The following is a 15,452-nucleotide window of genomic DNA, read 5'->3' as shown; positions in this document are numbered from 1 at the left end:
AAATAACCCCACTTAATTGGAGGCCCAGTGTCTCCTGTTTCAATGAACATTTTCAAAACAAGAAACACTAGGGTTTGGGGAGGAGTTATAGGCCATAGAGAATGGCAGTCATCTCAACCTGGTTTAATATGTTCCCACTCCATCATTAAAGTTTTCAAAAGAATTCTAGCAATATGGAGACCTATTTTCAGAAAGAGAGAATTGAATAAAATAGATCCCTGGGAGAAAAGGGTGGAGATGCTCTATAACCCAATACATCCTGATACCATGACCCATTGCAAATTGCTAGGGCAGCATAATAGCACTCATACCCTTAAACAAAGAGCAAAAATGTCTAGAAAGAAACAAACAAACAAACAAAAAGAAGCTATAACCCTGGTTTATATTATTATCAGTATAGCATCATCCTGTAACATGAGACACTCAATCTACTTAGTTATGGGATGCATCTATTTTAACCCCATGGCAAGTAAGTTTTAGGGTAAGAGTACATAAAGATGAGAGAAAGGATTGCACATCTGGGAATGATGTTAAGTAATGGCCATTTTACCATATTACTTTAAGTTATCATTGAGGAGATATCAAATGTGTTGTCTTATATTGCATTAGACAAGTTATCAGGTATTGGGTCTGATGAGGGGATAAAGAAGTAGCAGTAGTAGTAGTAGTAGTGTGGTGGGAAACAGGTTGAGAAGTGACAAACAGCACTTGGAAAGGAGGAGAACTCCAAACTTTATTTTATGCTGGTAGGTCCAGAAGAGAATAAAATCCAAATTCTGAGCCCTGATCCACAGTTTTGCACAACATTTATAGGTTATTTGGCATCATCTTAGACCTGTCCTATCATTAGGAGATACATTTTTTTTTTGCTTAAAATAATTTCTAATCTACCCAATTGAATGCCTTATATAGGGTCTCTAACATGAAGTATGTTTACAGAAACAGGTAAGAACAAAAGACTCTTCACAGGCATTTGTTAAATCTCTAGCCCTGAAAACCTGGCACAGGGGTTTACATTTAAAGAGGGAGTAGTCAGATTCCTAGAGATGGTTATTCACAAGCCAAAAGGTGGGAGAGACCTCTGGTTATTTAGGTTTCCGGAAGAAAGGCTGACAAAGGGGAGGAAAATTAATCCTTTCCCCAGGAATAGCTTTCCTATTATAAAGTTTTTATAATTTTATTTTACAATTAGGTCTTGTTTCACCATCACAGTAGTAGTAGTTATAGTAGTAGTAATGTATATGTGTCTGAACTACAACTGATTATTTCAAATTTTAAATTCAATTTAACAATTGACTTTGAGTAACATTACAGTATGATTATTCAATAAAATCTGTAAATCAGTTGAGAGCAGCAACAGCACATTAATATAAAAACTAGCTGCATAAAACAGAATGTCTTGTCATGCTGAAGCTGAAAATTGAGAATGTTAGGTTTTGTAGTGTCCTGAAGTCTGTCGTTGTACTCGACTAGACAAGGGGAAAGAGGGTATGCCAAAGATCAGATGGTGGGTTCTTATCACCTCAGAAACAACAAAGCCTGAGACTGGTGACAAGTCAGATTACTGAACAGTCCTATATCCCATTCATTAACTGTGATAGTTCTTAACAGAGGTAATGTTCTTTTCACCTCCATGTGTTTCTTCATCTGGACCTTGGGATAATATTGAATCATGAGCAGAGGAAGAAGTGAGTCAGTAGACTTTGGTAAGGTCAAATGCTAAATAATAATGGGCAAATTATATTATTTTCCAAATGGAAAATGATTATATTCTGAACCCCTATGTTAAGGTTTCAATAACCATAACATAGTTTTGTGAGATGTCCCCCCAAAAGCTCGTGTGAGACAATACAAAAAATCATTTCTCAGAGGAGAAATGATTGTGGTTTAAGAGTCTTAACCCAATCAGTGAATTAATTCCCCTGAGAGGGATTAACTGAGTGATAACTGAAGTGGTAGGGTGTGGCTGGAGGAGCTGGGAATTGGGACATGACTTTGGGTTACATATTTGTACCTGGTAAGTGGAGACTTCTCTGCTTCCTGATCATCATGTGAGCCATGTCCCTCTGCCACACTCTTCTGCCATGATGTTCTGCCTCACCTTGAGCCCTGAGGAATAGAGTTGACCTTCTATGGATTAAGACCTCTGAAACTGTGAGCCCTCAAATAAACTTTTCCTTCTCCACAATTATTCTGGTTGGATCTTTTAGTCGCAGCAGTGAAAATCCTGACTTAAACACCCTATAATTTGGTGTGATATTAAAGAAGCAGGGACAGCCAGTACATCACAGTGGTTTAAGGGGAAGCTGGGAAAAAATGCCCAGGCTGTGTAAGAGATCATGCACATGATTAATGCTGAGGCCAGTACCAACAGGAAAAAGAGGGACTCCCACAATCAGAGAGTGTGATTGTATTTACAGTACACTGGCTTTGATTAATGTGCACACCCAGAGAAGTAATGTGTAGAAGGTGAGAAAAGACGTGTTTTCAAATGTTGATGCTGAGTACAGATCTCCCATTATGGTTTGAAAAGGTGTGGATGAATAATGACTTACAGTCTCTTTCAGGGGGCATATAGGGAGAGGTCACAACAGGGGCAGCTTTCCCATGTATGAGGGAAGATAAAAATGACTTTCTTTGTCAATTTTCACTACTCATATGAATCTGGAGAGTCACTACTGAGAAGTTTATCCCATATTTCACAATTTCAATAACCAAGATCTTGTGATTTTAACTATAATATTATCCCTACGTGACCCCTGCAAATATTCAGTGTGTATAGTTTTTTAACATCTTAATGAAAACAGTTCTAGAGTTTTCAAGTCATGTGGATCTCAAAGAGGAAATGTACATGTAATAATCACCTGAAGCTTGGTGCAGTGGTGCAGGTCTATAATTCCAGCAACTCAGGAGGCTAGGGCAGGAGGATCATAAGTTCAAAGCCAGCCTCAGCAACTTAGCAAGACCCTGTCTCAAAATGAAAAATAAAAAAGGGCTGGGGATGTAGCTCAGTGGTTAAGTGCCACTGGGTTCAATCTCTGGTACTAAATACATAAATAATCACCTAAAAATATTTCTCCATTTCCCCCAGAATGAGATTCCTCCATTCTTCTTGCCACATCACAGGTTTGCTTTCAGTCCAAGTGTGTTTTATGTGTAGCACCAGGAGAGCAGAAAGGCAGGATACATTTTAAAAAGTGTGGTATATATGGAAAGAGTAAAACACCAGACATACAAAGTGTCTCCCCAGGTAATTCTGATTTCCATAGTTATCCATATTTCCCCAGGTTGCCCCTTGGATATGAATTTTAAAGGAGCATACAGCTAGCAAACAATTAAGAACCAAACTGGAGCCTTTCATTCTCAGTTGGAATAATATTGGTAGTGTTAAAAAAAAAAAAAAGAATAACAATTGAAGAAACAAATTGCAGTGTACTGTCAATTTGTTCCAGATGATTTGATCTAAATTCATGGAACCAATAGCTTTCTCATAGGAGGCAACTGGCATTTTGGTAGTGATTCTGGAGTACTGTAATAGGTTGAATAATGATTCCCAAGACATCTATCTCCTCTCACAACCTGTGAGTGTTATATGGAATAAGGGACTTTGCAGATGTAGTTATGTTAAGGATTTTGAGTTGAAGAGATTATTCTGAATTATCTGAATGGCTCCAATACAGCAAGGGTCTACGCAAGACAGAATAGGAGAACAAAAAAGAAGCCACCAGTGTGATAACAGAAGCAATGATAGTGGTGATGTGCTTTGAAGATGGGAGAAGAAATCACAAACTAAGGAAAGTAGGCAGCCACTAGGCACTGAAAAAGGCAAGGGAGCATATTCTTTAATCAAAACTTGCAGGAGCAAGTCCTACTGATGCTCCAGTTTTACCCTAGTGAAATTTGTTTTGGATTTATGGTCTCCAGAATGGATAAAATAATAAATTTGTGTTGTTTTAAACTACTAAGTTGTTAGCAATTTTTTACAGTAGCAATAACAAATTAATTACAAGGATCATAGTGTTTGAAGTACCAAGGTGCCGGGTAGGATAAATCAAACACAAGCTCAGAAATAGGTCAGCAAGGCAAAATTGTACTGTATTTATGCAGAAGGGTGCTCCCCCAAAGGGAATCCAGCAAGCAAGCACACCTGGGCGGGCAGTCCCCCAATATTTATCCCTAATGAAGCACTGCCCCTCCCTCTGATAGACTGTGGGTCCTATCTATGAGATTAGCTAATTCAAAATTGGAGTGGACATGGAAAAGGGCTTCAATTGTGATTGAACACCTGTTAGGAAATTTTTAAAAATGGCTCCATTCTGAGCACATGGTTTCCTAACTTATATGGCTGCTTTATACACATGGAACTCAAGGTGCAATAAACATGCCTGTGTTGCATTTCAGGTTAACTTTGATAGAAAATAAAATATAAGCCTTACAATGGGAAGAAGAATAAGAATAAATGACACCAGAATGATGCCTCTTGTGGGTTGTAGGGGAAGCAGATTGGGATGCAGAAAACTACCAACTCCAGTTTTCTCTTTAGATGGATGCATGAACTTTCTCAGCATTGGAAGAAGAAAGGAGAGTGACAATGTTTCTTGTATGGTTATGATCTTTAAATGTGGTAGTAAAACAACTTATTAATCATGGTGGAATGAGACAGACATCATTACCCTATTACGTGTGTGATAATGGTATGAATCTGCATCGTGCACAACCACAGAAATGAAAGATGTACCCCATTTGTGTACAGTGAATCAAAATGCAGTCTATAAAAATAAAAAAAAAACAATTAAAAAACAGACAAGCATTAGGAAAGAAGTTCTACTTAGAAGGCACAGTTTTCACCAATGTTAAGGGTCACAAGAACATTAATGGCTTCATTATTCATTCTAGTAAACTACAGATGGTCAACCCTGGGTCCCCATCAGTAGACTACATTCTCAATGAACTAAAAGTCCATTGGAGAATAATAATAACTTTTCCCCAGAGGTATTTACTCATAGATCCCAGTAGAATTGAAAAAAAAAAGAAGAAGAAAAAGATAAATGTGAGATCATTGATAAAAGAAATTCAACCAAAGAGAGAAAGAAAAATTTTTAAATGCCCCTTGAGATTTGTTCAAGTAGCAAGAATGATGCTTTAATAGGACTTCATTCAAAACAGTGACTGGGAATCTCTAGATTTTGTGTGTGTGTGTGTGTGTGTGTGTGTGTGTGTTCCTTTGCAACATGTGAAACAGTCAACTGATTCAGAGGTATCTATTGAATCTATTGAATTTTAATGCTTTAAGATGCACACTGAAAAACCTATGATGATATTCTGACCATGTGATTTAGTTTTAATTGGCCCCAAATGTACTAATGACTTAAACTCCTTGCTATTCAACTTAAACTAACCTCTATTCATATACCTTGGGAAAAATTAAGGAATTTTGAACTTCTAAGATACTATTTCCTGGTTAATAGGGTAAAAATAGTAAATATCTGTCATAGAATGGGCGGGGAAGGCAGCACAAGATGTGAGTGCACAATGATAGAAGTTCCACGACATGAATGCCAACTCATAAATGTATGCACTGCAAAACCTCTGCACCACTCTGCAGCAGTGCAGGGTGTGAGAACTCAGTAGAGTGAGAAAGTTGATCAATTGTAAGAGTTTCTGGGACAGGAAAATCACAGGATAAAGCCTATTATTATGTGTATTTTCAGTATAATCTGCAGTTAGGAAGAACCAAAGAAGTGGGTTTTACAAAAGACAAAAATCAAAATATGTGTCTTGTTTTGACCCCAATTTTGCCCACAAATTAAAAACCAGCAACTCTGATACAATCCTTTATTCTAATCCTACTTTTGTTTCCTATGGTAGGTGTTTTCCTCTTCTGGATTCTGTAATCTATCTAGGATTTGACAGTGATACTAACAGTTTAAGAGGAAGTTGGGGAGTTTTTAAGTTAAGTTTAAAGAAGAATAGAAAAAAAGATTTATGGCTTACACTTTATTAGAAAACTGGTTTGCAGACTTGAAGAAGGGAATCCTGACTCCCTATCCCTACATGCACACAAACAGAAAACTACAAACACACAATCACCACAATAGAAGTGGCAGCAATAACATAGTGTTACCTAAGTAAGTAGTCTCCTAGAATGATTCCCCAAATTTCTCTGAAATAAGTCTCATAAATTTCATAAACAAATACAATGAAGACAAACTCTCATTATCATGCACAAAACAGAACCTCTGTAATTTTTGTTGTTAATAGTAGTCTCTACATCATGACAATTTCAAAACAAGAAATAGAATTGGCCTGTGCCCCGGGAGAGTATCTGTCTTATAATTTCAGTTGTATTGGTGTAGGACCTTGATTCTTTTCCAAATTTCCACATCTACTAAGTAACATCCAAAATTTCACAAACCTTTTGCTGCTGAAATGAAAAATAAAATATATTGGATGTCAACACCCCTGAGAAGTACGTCATGAGTTCACAAAGCCATTTTCCTCCCTGGACCAAATTTTAACACATTTCCCAGTCTTTGCACCTACATGAGTCCTTATATGTATTCTGGAAAGTGGATGTGAGTGCTATGTACTAATTCTTACCCTGTCCCTATAGCCTCCTGTGAATCCTCTAGTCTAATTCTTTTCAAGTGTTGGATGCCTGGTTGCAAAGGATCCCTGAAGAGGGTCCTGGGTTAGCACTGGGGTTTTGAACAACTATGTGGTACTCAGCTTACTACCCCACAGTCCAACATAACTGTAATTTGAGAAAAGTGAACTTGACTGTGTTAGGCCAATAAGACATTCTGATGTTCTTATACACATTTTGATGTTCTGAATACTATGGAACAAGAAAAGAAGAAATGACAAATATATCTATAATTGTATAATATATGCATAATTTTTCAGACATATTTTTACTCTCTCATGGAGCAACATCATTTTGAGACTTGAATCCCAAAGGTGCCTCAGGATTCTAATTACTCCAGATGATTGTTAGCTGATTATTCACTAGCTGATTTACCAAGGACTTTTATAGAGTTCTCAAAACTTGAGAATGACACTTTAAAGGGAAAGTAATATTCAGAGGGAGAAAGTTGCCTAATTCAAGTTTCATGTTTGAGTAGTAGAGGAACATTGTGTTTTTGTTTGAGTGTGGTTTCAGCATTTGAGTTGTTTTCATGATAATTACCTTTTTTGTTTTAATCTAATACAGAATTCTAAGTAAACGGAATCTGGTAGTTCCCTTGTAGAACTATATCATTAATACTGGGAAGTTATACTACCATTAGAGATCCATCACTAAATGGAAATAGATTGTATAAGAAGTTAAATAACAACCTTCAATAACACACACACACACACACACCAATAACACACACACACACACACACACACAGAGTTTATATGTGTATGTATTTTGTGTTTTTTTCTCTTGGCTAAAGTATGCTACAGACAAGGCTATACAGAACAATATTGTCAGCAGATGTAAGAAAGAACTCAATGTCATGAATTCAGTTGATATCTGGCAAGTGCTATATTATTTAAATTTTAAAAAATCGAAAGTTAACTTTTAAAATGTCATTTTTGTAAACAGAGAAAGAAAAATTTGCATGTGATAAGCACCTACTACATGCCAAATATTTTGTAATACATTTAATTTTATATTCCTTATCATATGAAAAATATCACAATCATTATTTTAATGAAGAGAAAACAAGCTCAGACCAGCAAAAGTCATTATTTACTTAAGTCTAATTGACTAGTAAGTAAAATTACTAGAATGCAAATTAAATGTATGTCCCAAGTCCATATTTATTTTATTCTATTGCAACATCAATTTGAATACTATAAATAAACAAAATGACTATGTCTAAAGTCAAGGCTTTCAGATAAAAAATCCATTTGCTATATCATAAATTAACATTGAAATGCAATCTCCATTCTAGTATGGCACATGTGATATCTAAGTTCAAAGGTAGTGTTGAGAATGTGGGAAGAGGAAGGAAAGGTAATTAGGGTTAAAGTCAGAAGAAAACAACACTATCTCAAGAAACTCTTGGACCGTAGGCTTCTGGAGCCCCTTAACGATTGGCCATGACTCTGCAAATCTATGCCATGTAGAATATTTTTACATTTTTCTAGGACATAAATTTACGCAGTATTGCTTGAGGTTTCTGGGTGTGAGCAAGTCACTGTTGTTGGATCTCCTAGGTACCCAGTGCCTGAATCTAACATTCAACTTTGCTCTCTATTGAATGCATGGTAACTCTCATCAATGGCTAAAGAGAACTTCTGGTATTTTAATTTTAACTTAGCCAATTAGTCTTATGGGAGGCAGTATAGCACAACTTTTAAAACAGATTCTCAGGCCAGATTGCCAAAGTTCAAGTCCCATCTCTAACAGGTATAAGTTGTGTAAATTGGTCAAGATATGTTTAACTTCTCTGTTTTCTTGTCTACAAAGTAAGGATAATAACAATTCTAAGTTCAGAGAGTAATTATGCTGGTAAATTTAGTATGTGAATGGAATAGAAGTTAGCATGTAGAAAATGAAAAATGAGTTAGATATTATTATGGAGGAAAATATAAAATGTCATTGTTTCATCTATTAAGTGAACAGTGATGTCATGGGACTTATTCAAAATAAATATAAACACCAAAGGAAAATAAGATTAAGGTAGGACTGGGGTTGTGGCTGAGTGGTAGAGTGCTTGCCTAACACAGGTGAGGCGGTGGATTCAATTCTCAGCACCACATAAAAAAAATAAATAAATAAAATAAAGGTATTGTGTCCATCTATAACTAAATATATATATACATATATATTTATTCATATATATATTTTGTATATGTATATATACATGTATATTATTTTAAAGAAGATTAAACTAAAAATTTTTGGTTAAAAAAGGAGAATAATTTTGTTATCAAAGATTTAGGGGCCACAAAGTACAAATAATATAATTGAGTTTTCTGGTTTGTTTTTACTCAGTAGCAGAAAATATCAAATCATTTCATTTTTCCTCTGTCCCTAAAAAGACAAAATAAATTATGAAATCATTTGCTGTTTTTGGTTCTTAAATCTGAACTCCAGTTAATTGAATTGTTACAAATCTGAACTCCAGTTAATTGAATTGTTACTTCTAATTTCTCTTGCTTAATCAAAAGAAAGAAGGGAGGAATCGAATGTCAGAAATGGGAGGAGAGTCAAGGATGGGACAATGTCAGAAATGGTCAACGGGTTTATGTTAAATCAATAAATTAAATTTCAAAGGTATCCCTTTTACTCACCTAATTAAAATACCCATGGTATCTTCATCTCTTGAGTTATTGCAGGGTTTCCCATTATACCTTCTAACTTATAATTTTAAAAATTATATTTTACTTTTTAAATTGGCAGGTAAAATTGAAGATATTTATTGTGTGTCCCAGGATGTTGTAAAATATGTATGCACTGAGGCCTGGCTAAAGAAACATGCATCACCTCACATAGTTGTCATTGGGCAAACCCTGCACCCAAGAACTCCATCTCCCCTCCTTTTTGGGAGATAGATTATTATCATAACCTCAGTTCATTAAAAATTTCTGGCCTCTGGTTTCTTTAAATATTTTCAAATATTTCAATCGCCGCTCCTTCCTCCTCTGGGCATCTTTCTCTGTAGGATTCAACTCAAATGATTTAAGGCACAGTTTGCTGACAAGAAATCCTGAGACCCTATTATGAAAATGAAGGCAGCAAACAACCTTTGAATGTATTTCCCAATTTAAAAAGCTTTCATTACACAGCACATTTCAGGCAGAGAATGTTAAAAATTTATCATAGTTTCAGTAATTGTGCCTTCCTCTGGAAGCTTGGCATGCTATGGAATCATTTGTAAAATGTGGATTTTGTTTGGCACTCAGTAGGAAGCTTGCCAACCAATACATTTAATTAAGAATGTGGGAAAGGGAATGATTGTGGTCTGTCATAGTGTATGATCATTGCTTTTAAGTTCTAAACCTATTGTTTTTATGATAGTTGTTGCATAACAAGATTTGTGTTTAAAGTTAAAGGTGATTTCTCTTTTATCAACTCAGGATTTTTATACAGGAAATATATTATTTTGAGGGAAGGGGTGCATTAGCTGCATTCCTTAGATCTCTCTCTGCCTATTGTTTAAGCTACCAGAGCTTTAGTTGCTCTCCTTAGAAACAACCTTTGTCCATTGTTTAAGACCTTGAAAATTGATGCATTGCCTTTCGGGAGCTTAGACAGCTTTATTTAAGTTTAACTTTCTCTAGAGATGCATAGAAATAATGAAATGCAATGCCTTTCTTGAACATAACTATGTACATAACATCTAGTCCTTCCTGATGCGTAAAGTAAATTTGATAAGAGCAACTTCAATATTGTAATGATTAATGTTGATTTTTATTTTTTAAATTTCAAAGAAACCTATGTCAGCAGATTCAGAGAAGTTTGATGATAACCATCTCTGAGGCCAGATTCTCATTGTGTTACACACACTATGCTATTTTCACAGGAAAACGTGTCTGTAATAACTTTGAGAGGCATCACAGAAAGGGTGCAAGGATAATGGAAGGGGGCTGGATGGGCACAAGCGTTTTGGTATTCAGGTTTTCAGGTGTAGAATTCTCTGACCACTTCGTTTTGTATGAATCTCCTCTTTTATCACGACATAGCTCTACCCTTCTTAGTGAACAAAGATATTCCTTTAATAACAGATAATACAGATTTAACGTTAAGGTGTTTACCCTTAATGTGAGTCCAAGGTTTAAATAACACATAGACAAGAATTATTTTCACTCCCCTTCTATCGTAACTCCACTATATTTTGAAATCCCAAATCTTTTCCTAATCTTGACCAGCTTATTCTTCTCTCTCACCTTCCTTCTTATCCCTCCTCCCCATAAAGCATCAAAACCATTGCTTTAATGAACCATTCCTTCAGGGTTCCATTCTCTGCTAGGGACAAACAATAGAAATCCAGTAATCAAATCTTTGAGAGTCTGTGTAGTAATACTGAGTAGGTTAGGAAATAGGGAAAGAAGAATTTTTTAATTGGATGGAACAGCTTCCTCAATTTTGGTAACCATTCATCTGTTTTTCTGGAATGAGGAAATATAACAACAACAACAACAAAAAATCTCCCTGTCTAGTTGCACACACCTCACATCTTTGAAGAGTGGAGCTCCAAATAAAACAATCTAGATTTGAAGGTATCTGACTGCCCTTTCACAGTAATTTGCAAAAACCAGTAACCATTTTCCCCGACAGAAATGCTGGTCTCATATCAAAATGGTCAATCACTGAAGAAACAAATGGAAAGTTGCTCCAAAAATGTAATAAGTACCCTTTTTTTATTCTTTACCTGCCTGCAAAATCCTAAAAGCAATCCTGCTTGTATTCAATGGCATTATGAAACAAAATTGTCTTAAAGTAACAATGGCAGCAACTTATATGTGTGAATGCTTGCTATGTTTAAAGCAACATTCAGAACACTGTATAGAAATAAACCCATGTGGTTCTTAGAATGTCTATATGTGGTGGGTGTGACTGTTGTCACTGAAGAAACAGGAGACACAGAGGAGTTATTGATATTGCTTGATGTACACATAGTAGAAAGTGGTCTGTTTTGGGGAAACAAGTCAAGATAATATGAATCCAGATTTACTCAACTACTATGATATACTTTCCTTTTTTTATACTCTAGAAAGAAGAGATTGATTAAAAACAAGAAAATAGATTAGGGAAGATTAGAGAAGGATAAAAATATCCCATGTACTTGGCACAGTTGCATATGCCTGTAATCCCACGGGAAGGGAAGGCTGAGGTTGGAGGACTGTGATTTCAAAACCAGCCTCAGTAATTTAGCAAGACCTTAAGCAAATCAGTGTCTCTAAATAAAATGTAAAGAAAGGGCTGAGGATGTGGCTCAGTTGTTAAGTGCCTCTGGGTTCAATCCTCAGTACAAAACCGGAAAACCAAGCCAAAACAAAACAAAACATGTAAGGAAGAATACATAAATGGTGTTCTTATAAGTAACACTGACTTTCTGGGACACTCTGAAGTTATATTTCCCATTATTTTTTAACAAGCCAATTCCTCCTTTAAAAAAAAAAATGCTCAAACTGTGGTATTAAAATGACAGAAATGTGAGGTAAGCAAAACAAGATCAAACAGATGTCAAAATCTTATAAAGATAACCAGGCCACCTGGACAGTTCTCTTGGCTAGTATGAACTGTGTACATGGGTTGGCAACTGTGTGACAGCTGATAACATATATTTCTTCAAAACAAGACTGGATCATTATTTGAGATGAACAGAAAGTACCTCTTTTCAGTACTTCTGATGAATTGTTCTCAGGGCTAAATTCATTTTTGTGTGGGAGAAAATTTTGACTCATTGCAGCAATGCTATCAGCATTTTCCTTTGAAGTGATGCTAGAGTAAATGGATTTACTTAGGTAAGGCTTAGGATATCTTGTTTTTGAAGCTGGAAGGACCAATGCAGGGCCAACTGGGAGAAGAATTTGATTTACGCTCCTGTGTTAAATGTCCCAGATTACACATTTGTCAGGTCTGAACTTGCTGTGTTTGAATTAATTATGAAGAAAAGATAATATGATAAAAACATTATACAATTAAATAAAAAACTGTAAAAATGGAAAATGGAAAAATTAGAAGTAACCTTGCTGATAAAATTCAGTTTTAAATGTATATAATGTCCAAAGTATAATTTTCCTTCCTAGAATCAGGAAATTACCATTGTCTTTAGTCATCTTAGAGATGTCCAAGAGCATTTCTAAGCTGTGATTTACAATAATAAACACCTGGGAATGAAGATCCAATGGAATTTATCTTTTCTGCAGTATTTTCTGAATCTTAACACAATAGAGCTTTGTTTTTTAGAAAAAAAAAATTCATTTAAGACTGAAGTCAAATTAGAACCTATCAGAGATCAAAGCATGTAAAACTAACTGCTAATACACTGGGATGCAAATCTTTTACATATGCAAATATAGATGTTTATCCATCAATATAAATATAGATCTATTTTTTATGAACCACTTAAACTAACATGCATTCTTTTATTTTCAGAGGCAAAGGTCCACTAAAGCATACAACTGATGTGATATATGCGGCTAAAATGATATCAGAATCAGGATCAAGGATGGATGTCCTCGCTCGACAAATTGCTAACCAGGTGAATTGTTTACAAATGGAAATTGTGAAATCCTTGCTCATTGCTTTTTGCCATTCAAACATTAATTAGAGCAAAGATGGATTTTTATTCTATTGTATCTTTTGCTTAAATTACATTTGGGTTATTTTTCATTTTATAACATTACTATTATACAAGTTATTAGCATTAATATACAAGCAGCGATAATGTTATAAAGCATTAGTAATTTATAAAGTAGACAATTCTAAGGAAGCTTAATTCTTTTTAGGGAAGATTTCTTTTAGTTTTAAATATTTTCAAATTATTTTTTTAAAGTCAGTTTTTTCATTTCAAACACACTGTTTATTTTAATTGGAAGTACTAACCAAACAGTGTTGTTTTCCTTGACAATTTAGATTGCTTATTTTTGCTCTTCAAAAATGAAGACATTTCATAATTGTATTATGTTAAGTTTCCTGGGTCAATAATATATTATAACATGCTATGTAAAATTAAAAGACAAATACCAATTAGTTGAATACTAAAGTGAAGATATTTAACAAAGGAGGTATATCATTTTTATGGAGACTGGTGTTTCTAAACACTTTGATTTCCTTTCATTAGATTTCTCATGGCTCTTTTTCAATTTTCTAAGTAGCAGCTACATTATTTAAGTTACCTTCTTACTAACTTTAATTGGAAAATCTGTCAGTTCCATTAGTTAATGTATTGAGATATTCAATTAATATTTAGACTGGAGAATAACATTACTTTGATGCCTTTATATTGAATTCAACTTCATAATATGTATTAATTTCCCCTTGGAAAAACACTTCTCTTTTTGACTTTGCACCTCTTCCATATCATTTCATATAATTCCACATTCTATATTATTTGTGTATGCAATATGAGAAACAAATAGAAACATAATAGCAGAGAAAAATATTGTTAAAGTCCTTGAATATACCTATCTTTTCAGTGTCTTGATTTCAAGAATTATACAAATTTTATTAATCTTATGTTTTAGTACAAACTGAGTATCCCTAAAAATCCAAAAGCAGATTTGATACTCCAAAAGTTTTAGATTTGAGGGCACTTTGTTTTTGAATTTTTAAATTATGCATGCTCAACTAATAAAGTCCATACAATTTTTCCAAAATAAAAAAATAAATAACTAAATAAGTCTCCAAAATCTGAAACAATTCTGCTCCCAAGTATTTCAGATGAGAAGTACTGAGTCAGTATGTAGCACTTAGAGTTGAAAGCAAATCATATTCTGATATAAGTTAAAATGTCCACATCTGAATAAATGACTAAAGCCCACATATGCCTATGTTTTTTCTTATTTTACAATTTTATTTTATTCACTTTCAAAGACAGGCTAAATATTTGTGGAATTGGTGAAAACTTAGTACTTTACACAGATTTACCTGTATTAATAACTTTTAACATAATACTTCCTACCATTTTTTCTTCTGTATATTTTGGAATACACAGTTTTTAAAGTTCAAATAACTGTGTCAATTGGAAATTTTTTTCTTACGTTGGTATTCTTTAATTTGATCAGATTACCTTGAAGCAGGTATTTTTATAATATAGCTTTATTAAATTATGTCATTGTTTTTAGCATTATTCAAATTGTAAGACAGAAAGCAAAGTTATCATTTCACTTCCATATAGCTTTGACATTTTATGAGAAGCTTAAAGAAGCAGTCCCTAATGAAGAATTATGGATGACTCTCTTTGGCCTTTTCATTTCCTGTGGTATAGTAGTTTCAGTGAATTACTTCTGTTCTGAACAAATAGGGTTCTGAAGAATCAAACTTGGTAATAAAGAAACAGGCTCTGTTATTGTAGTGACCATCTTGGGAGATTGTCCATGAAAGTGTTCTGATTTTGTTTAAATGATTGACAAATTTTAGACATTAAGTAACAACTGATTTTGATTGTGCAAAACAATAACGAAAGCAAGGTGATTTTCCATGTCTAATGCATACTATGAAAAAACTTTACTGAGGCATTAGTTACTATCTAGTTTGTTCAATCTAGTAGTTCATAATTTTTAAAGAATTTCTATGATGCTGTTTAGTCTGCTTTTTACTGGAGTGTCAGAAGGTCAATTGCTAATTAATTTCCAATTCTATCCAATGTAAACTCAAAATACATAAATTCATATTATATTGTAGTATAATAAATACATATATCATTAGATCAATTTAGCTTTATTCTATATGATTTCAAAGCTCATATGTAAAGAGAATGAAATGAGATCAGACTAGTTGAGGC

General features: G+C 34.3%; 1 protein-coding gene across 4 annotated transcripts in view; it reads left to right on the top strand.

The window, feature by feature from the left end:
• Positions 1–15,452, top strand: part of Ctnna3 (catenin alpha 3) — a 1,721,400-nt gene that overhangs the window by 1,633,706 nt on the left and 72,242 nt on the right. For all 4 annotated transcript variants that reach the window (XM_047553944.1, XM_047553945.1, XM_047553946.1 and 1 more), the window contains one exon: positions 13,103–13,208. In XM_047553944.1, coding sequence (XP_047409900.1) covers positions 13,103–13,208 — 106 coding nt within the window. The remainder of the gene's footprint in view (positions 1–13,102; positions 13,209–15,452) is intronic.

This window comes from Sciurus carolinensis, chromosome 5 (genome assembly GCF_902686445.1).
Source record: "Sciurus carolinensis chromosome 5, mSciCar1.2, whole genome shotgun sequence".
NCBI classification, from domain to species: domain Eukaryota; kingdom Metazoa; phylum Chordata; class Mammalia; order Rodentia; family Sciuridae; genus Sciurus; species Sciurus carolinensis.
The sequence above is the reverse complement of the archived record's forward strand: the minus strand, read 5'-3'. Positions and strand labels throughout refer to the sequence as shown.